This window comes from Eumetopias jubatus, unplaced genomic scaffold (assembly GCF_037043125.1).
Source record: "Eumetopias jubatus isolate StellerSeaLion01/CBP00866 unplaced genomic scaffold, mEumJub1_p1.0 scaffold_5, whole genome shotgun sequence".
In the NCBI taxonomy this organism is placed as follows: Eukaryota; Metazoa; Chordata; class Mammalia; order Carnivora; family Otariidae; genus Eumetopias; species Eumetopias jubatus.
The window spans coordinates 149,067,555-149,082,401 of NW_028274811.1; the positions used below are offsets into that span (position 1 = coordinate 149,067,555).

The 14,847-nt window shown below is 47.7% G+C and overlaps 1 protein-coding gene across 2 annotated transcripts in view; it reads right to left on the bottom strand.

Moving 5' to 3' along the window:
• The window catches only part of TENT4A (terminal nucleotidyltransferase 4A), a 44,440-nt gene that overhangs the window by 9,054 nt on the left and 20,539 nt on the right, over positions 1–14,847 (bottom strand). For both annotated transcript variants that reach the window (XM_028122644.2, XM_028122642.2), the window contains exons 2-6: positions 7,804–7,927; positions 6,703–6,749; positions 5,677–5,797; positions 3,452–3,559; positions 2,187–2,315 (exon numbers count right to left, since the gene is read on the bottom strand). In XM_028122644.2, the coding sequence (XP_027978445.2) occupies positions 2,187–2,315; positions 3,452–3,559; positions 5,677–5,797; positions 6,703–6,749; positions 7,804–7,927 (529 nt within the window). The remainder of the gene's footprint in view (positions 1–2,186; positions 2,316–3,451; positions 3,560–5,676; positions 5,798–6,702; positions 6,750–7,803; positions 7,928–14,847) is intronic.

Here is a 14,847-nt window from a genome sequence, read left to right on the forward strand (position 1 = left end):
GAGTGTTCAAAAGAAAAAAAACCTTCTAAACTGAATTTTTTATTATACTTTAATTCTCTGAAATTCATAACCCATAGAGGGTCTTCCTACTAACACAGACATCTGATTAACCTCAAGTTAACAATAACTGCCCAATAAGTAGACCATATTCTCCACAACTTAGAGTCATCTAGATGGTGAATGTCATGTTACAGATTCTAACCTTAGTCCCATTATTCCAAAAGACAACCCATAGAGGGCAGTATCAGACCGAATAGTGTGACAGAATGGACTGTGGAAAGATTAATTTTAACTGTGTAGAGGTGATTAGTATTGTGTCATAATATTTACACCAAATATACATCCCTGCTTGTCACACCGATTAGTACCAGCCTCGGTTCAGTGCCATGTTTCCTTCAAGCAGGAAATGGGCCCGTACTGAACCTCAGCTGCTGTCTACTGACACCCTCCCGATCGAAGAGTCTCAGTGCAGACCTGCGCGGCTCGTGAGGACAGCCACCAGCCATAGGTGGCTATTTCTACTTAATGAAAACAAATTCATTAAGAACTTAGTCTGCTGGCATAAGGCAAGTGCTCAGTCGACATGTGTGGCTTGGGGCCCCCCTGCCGGCCTATGCAGACCGCGGGCAGGCCAGCTGAGCAGGAAGTTCTAAGGAACGGCGCCGTTCTGCATCCTGACGGTCACGTCCAAGGGAAAGCACAGTTCCTGACAGAAGCAGGAGGGCAAAAACTGAGAACACACGACTCCCCGAGGAGAGGCATCTCCTGACACTCAGGAGGCTTTCGAGGGCTCACCAGCACTTGGCTTCTGAGGATCTGCCCATGCTAGAGAGGCCCAAGAGCACAGTCTCATCTCTGCCTTCCACAAAGTCAAACACCTGAGAGCTAGCCGGTGCAAGGCTGGGCCCTCAGACCTCCGGGGGGCAAGAAAGGCACTCCGACGCCACGAGAGGCTCAGCTTTGAGGCAGGGTGGGCAAGGCGCCAAAGGGCGTGGCCAGCCATCCACTCTATGTGTGACCTTCCTGGGGTCACCGGACTGCTGCCAGGACCCCATGGAGAAAGGGGGCAGGAGGTGCCGAGCCCAGTGCCCAGCACCATAAAAACAAATAGCAGGCATGATAATAAGCCTACTGAAATAGTTCAAATCAGGAAAAACATGAGGCAGTAAGTCAAGAGCAGCAGGTTGTATTTAGTTCAAAATAATGTCCAAAAACTAGGGAAAATGACTCCAAGGGTAGCATCAGAGAAGAAAATGTGGACAGCAAAGCAATGTGATTAAACTGTGAGAAAACAGGTGTGGAATTCCGTTTTCACTATTCTTCAAGTATCTCTGGCAAAGATGTGCCATGGAAGTCAAAATAATGAAAGGTGGTGTAACCAATACTTCCGTCAGCCATATTAATGAGAAAAATGGCCAAATTTTGGATATAAAAGCCTAATAAGCACAATCACAAACACAAAATTAATGATAAACATGGAGGAACAGCCAGAATACACAGGAAAGATTTTGTGAAGAACAGAGTATCCTTCATTCACGAAAACATTAATGTTTCCATTAACTCAAACTATTTTATATGTTAAATAAATAACATATAAATAAGTTTACATATTAAATGAAACTATTTTATATGTTAAATAAGTATCAACATCACCGCCTTTAACACGTATAGGTAGGTTTTCTATTGACAGATTGTTCCACGGTACTAAACAAAATAAGAGCAACATAACATTTAGAACAAAATATCTGTCTTGTCAATCTAAGAAGAAAGGCTCTCTCTTCAATTTTTTTTACCATATATGGTTCCCAATTTTTTTTCTGAGACAAATTTTTCATAAATCACAGTCAATAACCAAGAAAATCAGCTTTTTATTGTCCATCAAGGCATGAAAGTCTCTACATGGACGGGGTCCTCAAGTCCAGACTGACCTACACCTGACGGACGGGACCAGGGTAGACCGCCCTCCCGCGAACCATTCAATCAACTACAAAAATGAGCTATAAAGGAGAAAAAGGAAAGAAGTATTAATCAAAATGGTTTTATTATGACAATCAGAAGTCAATTTCTACTAAACCAAAGCAGAATAGTGTAGGGAGAGCAAGGGCGGCTGGAATCCACAAAGCAACGGCTTCACATCAAGGGAGAATGTGCTCCTATGTAAGTCTCTAGAGAGAACGCACACTCACCTGTAGAAAGCTAATGGCCATTAAAATTAGGCTGTAGGAGCTAATTCCACCTGTAAAAACTTCATTCAGGTCCCTCTGCAGGAGGAACTGTTTCAATACTAAAATCAAGTAAGGCAGCAATGAATATTTCTGTAAATTCAAAAAAAAAAATTAGTTAACATACCTTTAAAGATTTGTCACATAGCAAATTTCACATAGTAGAAAGAAAAGCTTACTCAGTCCTCTTGTCACTTGGAAGGCTCTAGGCCAATCATCCTCAATTTTTAGGGGCCTAAGAATTATGTGAGGGGCTTGCTAAGATCCCCATTGGGAGCCACATCCCAGGTCATGGTTCTGCAGGTATGAGTTTGGAGCAGCTCCTCCAAGAAAGAAGAGCTCAGGGAGAATGAGTGAGTGTGTTCCTTCAGACTATTCCCATTGGTCTAGCTTGCTCCACGACAGGTGCAGGTCGGGGGCAGGAAGGAGAGGAGGGGATGCGGCCAGGAAGGTCCTGAAACTGATGTGCAAAACTCCAAGGCCCGGAGGCCCCCACGAGAGGAGGAGTCAGGGTGAGGGCAGCTCATGAGGCAGGAAGACAAGAGCAGAAGAATAGGGAAAGCAGGGCGAAGGTAACAAGGAAATGGAGAGAGGCTGGAGAATAGGGTGCGGGGACAGTGGAAGCTTCTCTGTTATCATGTTCTCCTGGGCACAGAAGTTAAGGGAAGCAGTTAAGGCAGACAGGCCTGCTGCTGCAGAGTTAAGGGAAAAAAAACTGAAGGAACAAGGTCCCTGAACCTGTGGGAAGAGGCAGTATCCAGATTACGATGCTGGGGTTGCTTCTATAAAGGATCTCACCCCTTTCCCTAAAATAGGAGGGAAAGACCATCGGTTTAACTAGACCACACACCTGGTCAGCTCAAGGAACAAGTCTGCTAGCCCATCGTTAGGCACTGAGGCGATCCAAAGTAAGCAAACTATATCATGATGTATTCTACTTCCAACAAACTAAACTCGCAAATCAGGCGCGCTAAGCTCCAGGGTTAGTCATTTTGTAATCATGAGAAAACATTTTCACAAAGCTCTCTAAAACACTCAACACGATAGGAAAGTAAATCTACAAAACAGCTATATTAATTTCCAAGTATCTCTAAAAATAATATTGTAGAATAAATAATTCAACTGTACAGTCTTTATCATTAAAGACTATCACTCAGGATAAAGTTCCGTAAGATGCCCAACATAACCGGTCCCCCGTTTTGACAGTCCTAGCTCGCCGACGGCAGCACCTTCATGTAATTCTTGATGAGCTCTGCGGCCCGGACCCCGGTCTCCATGTTAAAGCTGATGTCGACTTTAACTTCAGTCTCCTGGTCTGTGAGTTTTATTATAGGTACCTGCAAAGATTTAATTGAAAAAACTATACCTTAATGGCCAACATTCACTGCAGTCTGGCATCAAAATGTTTCCTATGTTGTACAGAGAGGTTTTTTCCCTAACTCACAAAAGAGCTGAGAGATCATGAACCTCAGACATTAAAAAACAAGAAGAAAAGGGATTTTTGCCAGTGTCAACGTCATCAGTCCCTGCAATGCAGGCCCCCCTGCCCACCCCCCCCGAAAACGGCCAGAGCTCACCTCCGCCCAGCCCTCCTGGCCTTACTCAGCCTCAGCCACTACTTCCGGGAAGGCCCGGGCTACAGGAGGAGAAGTCGACCAAGTCCCTGTCCCCCTGGGAGTGCCTGATGATGCAGAGGGGGCTCCAGGTCCCCAAATCACATTTGTTAAGAATTTCTGAAAACAGAGTAACTTCAAAGCCAGTTTTTCAATTCTATTTTGTGCTGATGTTGTTTCTCCAAACAATTCTACTTTGGGTATTCACAAAGACAATTTAAATAAAAAACAAAACAAAACCAAAAAACCACTTCCCTGTAAAACCAGAGAGTAAGAGGCTATTTTGGAAATATTCTCATCAAAAAGACGCACCACCACGAGGTGCTCAAAAGCAGCCTCATCAGAGCTGCCCCAACAGCCACACAGACCACACTCCCCCCCGCCCCCCCCAAAACTGTGTTCTTCCAGGAACAGAAGGCAAGCCTTTGTTTCCTTCAGCCTCTAAGGAATGGAAAAGGATGTTCCCTGACCAAAACACGTGAGGTCTAATGAAAGGTTTAGGACACCTCACAGAGTCCAGGGTGCACACCTAATCTGGACACAAACTGCCAAGGACACAGGGATGGGCGGCCGGTGGTGACGACGACTCCTGGAGATCATCAAAACCACCAGGACTGCCAGGCACAGTGAGCCACAGCCAGTGTGGTCCAGGAAGGCAGAAAACAAAAGGCTTTCCCAAAGAACTTACCACAAACTATTTCAGAAGGAGCCCATGCCTCTACAATATACTATCTCCCTCATGAAGAATTCCTGCTCCCCACCACCACTGGGCATGGCTACGAAGCACCTTCCTCTCTACACTCATAGAATGCTTTCCCGAAACCACTCCTGGTGCTCGCCTGCCCCCCCCCACACACACACTTTCCTATACACTCACAGGTTGAACCCCAGATCCTAGAGATTAGTAACAGCACCAAAATACTTACTTTTCGGTGGTTGTTCAATATACACAAGCTTTCTTCTTAAACACAGCCCTCCCACTGGGCCCCGGGGCCCCAGAGGAGATGATGGTGGGGCTGCCTCGCACAAGCTCGCGATGACAGAAAGGGACAGTGGAAGACCTGTGGGGCTCAGTTCCCCTTAAGTCTATGCTGGACCCCTAGCAGCAGAGGAGACCATGTGTGAAAGCAGTTACTACTCGACACGGTCTGTCCCCCAGAATGCTCTGGAGCCCAGGACAACCAGACCTGGCCTCTCCAGCTCCTCTCTACATCTAAACCAGGATACCTGGTCACCGGCACTGCCACCACCTCGTTCTCATCGAGGAGCCAACACCACAGGACAAATGGCTCTAATCACGACCACACAGCCGGCAGGTGACTTCAGTTCCTGAGCCACCTCTAATCTTGGGACTCAGGTAAACCCTGATGAGCACACATCAAAGCACCCTCATCTTCCAACTTCTCCCCATGGTCAAAGGTCTTTATATGGATACAATTTTGAACAATGAAAGGAATAGGCGACTTTTGTTTCTTAAATATAACTTGGCAAATGGTAATCACTTCCTGTGCCAATACCATGCTTTCATCAACTACGTGCGCCTGAATGGGCAGCACCTGAATGCGTCCTTTTCTTACGTCCTAACGAAAGCTGACCAATCATATTTTAGTGCCAAGTGCAGCGTGATGCTCTCACAACCAGCAGTCCTTCGGATTGTCATGAAATAGGTTCTCAGCTGGTAATTCTAATATTCTAAATAAACACAAGTACATTTATATCAGAAGGAGAGGAGTCTTCCGAAGTGTAAGTTGTAACCCCTGTCAACAGCCTAAGCTAAAGCTACAGGGGAATCACAACTGCTGTGGAGGGTGCGAAAGCCTCCGCAGGGGCCCCACACTTACTGTAGCTTTGTCAAGTACTTTGATGGAGCACGGCTCGGCCACATTGTGCTTCCGCAGAGCTTGCTCCAACAGCTGCAGAGGAGGACGCTCCCACTTTCCAAAGACCACTAAGTCGATGTCACTGGACAGAAGAACAAGTGAGCGTGAAGCCCCGGTTCACATCACTCTCCAAGAACACACGCATCTGGGGCAGACCAGGGCCATAGCGTGCACACTCCCATCTCCTTCCAGGGCCACACACACACCCCCATGAAGCCGAACCCTCTGAGGGAGGGAAGATGCACTTTATGAGCTATCGTAACACAAGGATGTCGGGTTACAGCATCCCCAGTAACCGAGGAGGTTGAAACGAAAATGCCCGCCCCCTGAGGCCTCCCGGCTCTTCCTCCTGTGCGTCTACCCTGCCACGCTCTTGCCAACCTGGGCTTCCCAGCACCTGGAATCTGGGCAATTCCCGCCTGGCCCTGCCAATGCCAACCCCAAATTCTGAGAGCACAGCCTCTTCACAGTCCAAATGTTAACAGTGGGTCAGGAGAGAGTAAGCTCTTAAGGAAGCAATGCACGTAAAACTGATTTGGGTACTGAGATAGTTCCTGATGAGGAAACACTGGAGAACAATTTTACGATGCAAACTTATTGGACATTTTTCAATTAAAGAATACAAAATACTTATAAAATACTGCTTAAATAGAATTTTGCATGAATCTTCATTAAAAGAGAAAATCAATTTTCCAAAACATATCCAAAACTTTCAGAATATCTTCTGCATTTTCTTCCCATGACCCTCCCACTGGTCTTATGCTTCTGGTGTCCCGCATTTTTGCAACATACCCAACAAAGTGCAAAAGGAAAAATACACTCAATTACCATAACACTAGATTAAATTTTATTTCCTGCAATTTTCCCTTTAGCTTACATTTCTGGCCTGAGAATTCTACTTTTAACGTTTAACACGCATGCAGACACGGCCCAGCCCAACTAAACATGCGCCAGCACTAACCTGAGCGGTTCGGATCTGGTACTCACCTGGTTGGGAGATAAAGGCCTGTACTAAAGCTGCCAAATATCTGGACCTGGAAGAGAAGAGCGGCTGTCTCACAACAAGGGACAATTCAAACAGTCTGCCCCCCCCGCTGCTCACTGAAAGGCCTCACTCCAACTCTGGGGCAAAACAGACCTTCCCTGCAAGTTGGGGCACAGGGCGGGGGCCGGGGGTGCAGCAAAGCACCATCAAACAAAATCCTCTTCACCTTTATGTCAAAGACCTACCCCAAAAAAGAACGTTTAACAACTCGAATTAGGAGATGAGACAATTATTGGCCTTTCCCACAACTGCTCAAAGCTGACAACAATTTTCAAACCTGCAGCCAAGGCTCAGAGGTGGGGCTTTGCCCCAGGGCACTCACGTTTAAAGACAAAAATGTGGAATGGCACCACAGAAGAGGAAGGGAATGGAGGGGCTTCCCCTGTCCCCTGGGAGCACTCATGCCTTCCCCAGCCCAGCTCATCCATCCATCACTGGGTGGTCTCCAGTCACCATCACCAGTAGGGGGAGGTTGACTGGTCAGGATAGGCGCCCTTGGGCCATCATCAACTTCGTCACAGGACATATGTCACTGCCTATGCCAAGCACCCCAAGTGCCCATGGCCCCCATCTCAAGGAACACACATTAGTGCACGGTAAAAGTGCTAGGTGAGGAAATTCTTTCCAGTTCCACAAAAAGGAATATATGCTGCATGTTGCATAATGAGGGCAAGGGGTAGGATTTCTAACCTCAAGGCGAGTTGAAAAGAAGAATGATAATCACACTCCAGAAACAAATTTCCTTTGGCCCCTGGTCCCCACACTCACCCGGCAGGCATGTGAAGCACGGGGCACGGGCCCCACCCCAGAGGCGCTGCTCCGGAAGGTGCGGGGCAGGGCCTGGGAAAGTGCAGGTCTCACGAACTCCCAGGTGCCGCCCTCACGCCCTCCCCGGGGCCACGCCTGCAGAAGCCCTGCCTTGGCGCCACAAGGGCCAGGCCCGGTGTGTATGGGGGTGGGGGGGGGAGCAGGGCCAGGGCCACTACGACCCTGGGCACGCGCCGTCCCTGGAGTGACACAAGTACAGTAAAGAGTGAACCCACGTCAGCCGCTGGCCAAAGGTCTTTAACCACGGTTTCGATCCGCTTCACCACCTCCCGTCGCATGGCTGCTTCTTCAGGACAAGGGGACATGAAGTTATAAAAGTCAATGATTTCCTCATGAAGTCTGGTGGACAAAAGAGAAAACACACTCGAGTTACCGCTGTAGTCAAGCCGGCGCATTGCGCTCTTCTCTCCTCCGCGAGCACCGGGTAAAATGGAAGCCCTGTAGCGGATGTCGCGGCTCGCTGCCGTGTCCCAGACGGCGGGCAAATCCCGCCAGCACGAGGTCGGACACTTCCTCTGGGCACTGAAGGCCGCGTCCACGACAGTCACTGTGGGGCCAGGGCTAGGAGGCCGAGGGAAGCCCATCCCTGGAGGCCACTCAGCTGTCCTCCCCTGAAGGTGCCAGCCACCCAGGAGGTCCCCGAGCCAATGTGGACAGGGCGCAACGTGTCCAGCCCTCCTAACAGAGACAGAACTGTAGCATTCCCAGCAGAAGAGGGAGCTCCGAGCGCCACCTCGCTCACACCTCCGCGTCAGGAGCCACCTCTCAGAACTTCTGCCCACCCTGGGCAAAAAAGCCCGGCCTAGGGTGGGCCAGGGCTTGGGGAGGTCACTTTCAGGGCCAAGGATCAACACCAAAGACTCCTTCTGGGGAAAGACCGTCATCCTTGGTCAGTCTGAAGGATGAATTCTAGGGGGCCAAGTAATCTAATCCTGGGAATTAAAACAAATCAAATTCACCTGCTTCCACTCTAAAGTTTGATTAATAAAACAAAGACAAAATAAAATTTGCTCAATAATAACATAATGTTAGCTCAAAAGCTATCAAAATAGTCCACATACCAGAATGGAAGACTTCTCAACAGGACTGATTAGTGTCCAGTGTCAAAGGCAAGGGGCATGAAATCACCTCACATATTCTATCGGCCCTTCTCTGTCTCACCTGAAGTGCTGCCCGCACCCCCAAAAGTCACACGGAGTGACCATTCCTAACACCCTGCAGCAGGTCTGAAGGTGCCTGGAGGCCCCTGAAAGCACGCATGGGACTCTGGGAGGAAATCAATCCTCAACACACTTGTTCTTGGTACATGTGCAATACAATCAGGCTATCACTGGAACTTAAAATTAAGTTTATCATGTTTAATTTTTTAGAAAATCCAGAAAAGAAAATCTCACTCAACCATGATGGTGATTCAGCCAGCCACGAGTCCAATTTTTATAAATCCAAAAAGGTTTTTAAGTCATACAACATTAAAATGCCGCAATTTTTCCGAAACCTCCAAGGTTTGGGGAGTAAAGCTTCCATCACTTCAACAGTTAGTAAGCACCAACGACACCATAAAGCATGGAACCATGGCCCTGCCGGCAGCTCAGCAAGTCTGTTTACGTTTGTGACATTACCTAAAATTTGCCATCGATTGGCCACGTTGTTAGCAGGACTCAATACATCAGGTTAGCGGGTTAGTGCCCACACCAGGGAAGAGCCACAGGCGACCCTCCCTGTTAGCAAGGACATCTTAGGGGTCTCCTGTGTCAGTCACTGTCATGGTGGAGAACTGTCTGGAAGGCAGAAGGGGCTCCTCCAGAGAAGAGTCTGTGACGCTAAACAGCCATCGCCTTAGGCGAGAAGTTGGTTCATGGGGAGCACAAGGAGCGCATGCTCTCCTACAGCTCTTAGTACTGTTCTGGCAACAGAAGTATAAAGTTTAGAAGCAAAACATCAAAGATATAGGCCTAATTAATTAAACAATCGGCCCAAAGTCATCAAAGACTACCAGAGCTAGCATGCTAAAATTCTATCCACAACCCACAAATTTAATACATTAAAACACCTTGTAAACAGGGCATACCAATTTGCCCAACTGTCACTGCAGGTCAGCACCTGCAGAATAGAATGTACCATCAACTTACTTTTAAGCTGCCCACCCACCCCCACAGCCTCCCAGGCAGGACTCCTGAGCTCAGTCACCCTCAACACACCAGGAAAGGAAGGAACATGAAGGGGGGGCTTGCTGCCAGTCTGCAGACACAACCCCACCAGTGGGACACAGTGTCAGTTTTATCTGATGTCTGTTGACTGGCTTGGGACACAAGGAGGGGCTGCCGAGCATTTCTCCCCTGCCCGTATTTCAGGAGAGATGAACAACGAGGTCGAGGCATGCCCACATTCCCAGAGCAGGAAATGGTGCCAAGTGGCACACACAGGCCTCCTGCTTTCAAGTGTCCCGTTCCGCCAGTAAGATGTGCTAACAACACACCTATCTGAAATGTGTATTAAATCGGGCCTAAAAGTGACCTGCTGTTAACAAATATTAGATAGGAAGCGTATTTTTGCTTTGCCTTCTGGGACTAGAAGGGACACTGCCGGCCAACTGGCTGGACAAGAAGCCCCCTCTGCTGGCCCTTCCTCGAGGCGAGCAAAGCTCGACGAGGCACTGCGTGACTCCAGGAGCTGCCCCAAGACCACGGCGCTCTGGGGTGTGAGGGCACCATCAGCCCAGAAAGATACAGGAGAGTCTAAACATCGTGACATCTGGGCGAACCCCAAGAGCCCCCTCCGCTGGCTGCTCCTACTCAGTGGGCTCCTCAGGGAACCCTCTAATAAGTGAGGAAGCACCAAGGACTGGGTGATGGGCAGCGGACTCGAGCAGGAAGGGGACGGCTGCCCACCCTGGGAAGAACGGCGGAATCAGAGCACTTCAACAGAACCCACACCGGACAGGGGAGGCAGCACCGCTGCCCCCCACACCCTTCCCGAGCACGGTGCGGGGCTCACGGCTCACTGCTTGATCCCAGCACCAGAACAGTGCTTGCTCATGGACAGCATCTGACCAATGTGAATGGATGCATCAAAGCACGTCTTGGTTAAATAAATATTTCACCATGAGCCTGTCATTTAAGATCTACATTCCAACTTCACATCCCAAACGGTGCTAAACAGTTTGCATTATTTTACTCAACACAAATGTTACATGTAGTTCTCATCACTTTAAGAAGCTGCATTTTATGTTTCTGACAACATACTTTCACAATTAAGCACTATCAACCACATGCCCAACTGCAGGCATCAGCTACAACACAGGTCATTTTATGAGTCTATGACTTCCAATCCTGAACACACCCACATGTTCAATTCTCCAAAGCGGTTCATAGTTATGTCCATAATCATTTATGTCCACACAATCATTACTGCTCAGAAACAAACACAAGGAAGCTCACTCTTCTTACATTTATCAAAACCTCAAAGGCACTTCACAGCTGACAGGAGATCTACATAAAACCACACTGAAGTCGGCTTCTCCACAATTAGCTGCTACCTCATAGAGCTCAATGTCAGCCCACCAGCAGTCGGTCTCCAAGTCTACCATGACAATTTCTATGCTGTGACCATCACAGAAAAATCTCTACAACAGATCACAGAGGTGGCACCTCAAAACCAGCAGGAAACGATTATTTAATGGGAGGCCCTGGGACACGGCCTCATGTGGCAGAAGCTGGCTGTCCACCAGGATGCTGAGGGGCTCCTCCCCCAGCCTCAGGTGGCCAGCGAGCCCTGGAGGGTGCTGGCAACATATTTTCTCAGAAGGTTTCTTAAGGGAAGAGAGGCCCACATGACCCTGAGAAAGGCCCCCAGTGTGGAGCAAGGAAGGCAGGCAAGAAAGAGGGATAAGCCCATCACCTAGACTGGACCACCAATGCTCCATTACTTCTGTTCTCTGTAGCCAAACCAAATCCTGATGCAGGAAACTGAAGAACACAGTGTGAGACTCCTACCTTGTTCTACACTTGAAAATACAATACAGATGCAGAGTTGAATTTTTCAGGTGAAAAAAATCAAAGAGAAGCTAAAAACCACAGGAAACCATCCACTATTTTGGACTTGGAGGAGGCTTTTCCAGACTCCAATATAAAATGACAATCACAACACAAAGACTGAAGAACTTTATCCAAAAACATGCTGAGTGTAAACAAATTAAAAAGCAAATGACAACGGCACATGGCAGAAATATGACAAATTTGACTCTGCACAAAGACCAGGCCCTGGCCTACTCTGGGGTAAGCTGATAATTTATCACTTCCAGGACCCTCTGATGGGAGACCATGAAACACACACAGGAATCCCCAGCGCATGCTCAGTGCAGGACCTCCGGCAGTAAGACATAGTCCCACGTGAGATACTGTCCACTAAGAACGAGGAAGATGTGTATGCGCTGATAAGGAATGACCCCCACGACAGATGACTGGTGCAGAGACAAAGACATGGCCCCACCTCCATGTGGATGTCTGGCCCATATATGCACCAAATACATGAAAAGGCCTAAAAGGCCACATGCCAATGCCCATGGCGTTTCCCACCCAGGAGAGCCGGACGGGCCGGCATGAGAACACTCCACTTTCTACTACAGATACTTTTAGACTGCTTGAGGCTTGTTTGTTCTTTACAAGAACGTGCTCATCATATAAATTAAAAAAATAAACAGGAAGAAGTCAACTGCATTTTAGATGACGAGACTGTGATTTTTATATTGTTTTTGCTGGTGTGCATTTTCTAATTTTAATGATGAATATAGGTTCCTTAAAAAAAAAAAAAAAAAGAAGATCGAGTTAGTCAGGCTTCCAAACCCCGATGCCTCTTCCCATCTGCCTCACCCAAGGCAGTGAGCTCCCAGAGCAAAGCTGGCTTGTGCAGGTCTGGGTTCACTGAGCAGGTCCTGAGCACAGACAGCTGAGGGGTGCACAGGTAGCAGGTCGGCCGCAGGGAGAGGAGAGGTAAGCAGGGTGCAGCCGACACAACTTGCCGTGGGGATGGACATGTTCTGTGCTTGGGGCTAGTGAGCACCTGAAATGTGTTACTGCAGCTGAGGATGTGGATTTTTCATCTGACTTAATTTACATCTAAATAGCCATGTGTGACTAGTGGTCCATCTGAGAAAGGCAGCTCTGGCTGCTGCTTTCCTCAACTTCACCCAAGACAGGCCAAACCTAACAGAAAGCAAGCAGGGGCAGCCCCACGAGAGAACACCTCTCGAGCTTCTCCAGAACCGGATGCAAGGGCCCTGTCCCCTCCCCCAGGTCCTTCCTCTTCTCATCCTGCAGGCGTGGGAGCCCACAACAACAGAAGCGGCCCGCTGTGGATAAGGCACACACCCCACCCCCAAACAGGAGGCCAAGTGGATTAAAAACATACTACTGCAAATAATGCCGCAATAAACATAGGGGTGCACGTATCTTTTCAAAGTACTGTTTTCATTTGCTTTGGGTAAATACCCAGTAAAATTACTGGATATGGTAGTTCTGTATTTAATTTTCTGAGGAACCTCCGTACTATTCTATAGTGGTTGCACCAATTCACGTTCCCACCAAAAGTGCACAAGGGTTTTTTTCTGCACATTCTCGCCAACACCTATTATTTCTTATCTTTTTGATACTAGCCATTCTGACAGGCGTGAGGTCCCATCTCATCGTGGTTTTGATTTGCGTGTCCCTGATGAGGAGTGATCTTGAGCATCTTTTCATGTGTCTCTTGGCCCTGTGTACAGACAACATATGGAAGCAACTCAAGTGTCCACTGATAGATGAACGGATAAGGCTGCAGCACACGTATACAATGGAATCTCAGCCATAGAAAAGAATGAAACTTGCTATTTATAACCACATGGATGGACCTAAAGGGTATTATGTAAAGTGAAAGAAGTCAGATAAAGACAAACAGCATATGATTTCACTTACAGTTGAATCTAAAGAACAAGCAAACAACAAAAAAGCCCAAAAATGGACTCATAAACACAGAGAAGAAACATGGTTGCCAGAGGGGCAAGGGGTAGAGGACTGAGCAAATAATAAGCCAAGGGGATTAAAAGATACAAACTTCCAAATTATAAAATACGTCACCGAGATGAAAAGTACAACATGGGGAATGCGGTCCATGATACCTTAGTAACGCTGTGCTGTTCAGGGAAAGACGGTGATTACATTCCTCTGCGGGGAGCGCTGGGTGACGTACGGAACAGCTCCATCAGTGTGCCCTACGCCTGAAAGCAACGTGACACAGATGACAACTATACCTCAATTAAAAACAAACACCTTCTAATAGGTCTTGGGACTCTCTTTTCCAAACTTCCTCTAAAATAAACATTTTAAAATCTTGGGGCTAAATGTGGACAAAAAGAGCCATGTCTTGTCAAAGCTAAATGTAACAGTTCTTGATGTAATTTAAACGCATACCTACTGCTACATTTACAAAACTATGCTTTAATGGCTTAACAAGAGGTTAGTAACAATGATGCCTGATTAGGGCATTTTCCAAAGAAACTGATTTAATTATGGAATTGAGCAAAGATTGTTTTTCTATCTTCACTAGAAGGCACTAATACGTCTGAAATTGGGACGCAATTTTCAATCAATGGCTGGGCATCAGATCAGTTCAAAATTAAACGTTTTTCTTCCTTCATGGTACATTTCACACTGGTGCATCTTTTTAGGTCAGCTGATCTCTACAGGAAGTTGTCTATACAAAGTATGTATTTCTGACTCACAGAAATGACAATTTTAAATGGTTCAACTTTTGCATGCAATGGTACCTCAGATTCAACAAAAAAAGGGATTAGAAGTTCACCCCACGGCATGTTGGGGAGGCATCAAGAGTATACAGCCAGGACCCATGAAAATGTGAGGCCCACTCAGCCACTCTCCAGCCACAGAGCCGTGAATCAAGTTAGGAACCTCTGCACGGCACAAACCTCCTACTAAGCCAAGAAGCCAAGTGTACACACTGCTGGGGAGAGAGAATGCTGCTTTGGGGAGGCACTTCTCATCTTAAGTAGGTCACCCACTTGGGCACGCGCAGTGGGGAAAGAGGTCTGCTGCCCTGTGTGTGCAAGAGGAGGGCTGCGAGCCATGGGGGAGCGGACACGGCACACCTCGGACGGCCTGTCTCGGAGAAGCGGAATGCAGACACTCCAGCAAGGTGACGGCCGGTACAGATCAGGTGCAACTCAGATTCGATCTAGGAGAATCTCCCATTGACACATCACAGTGGAG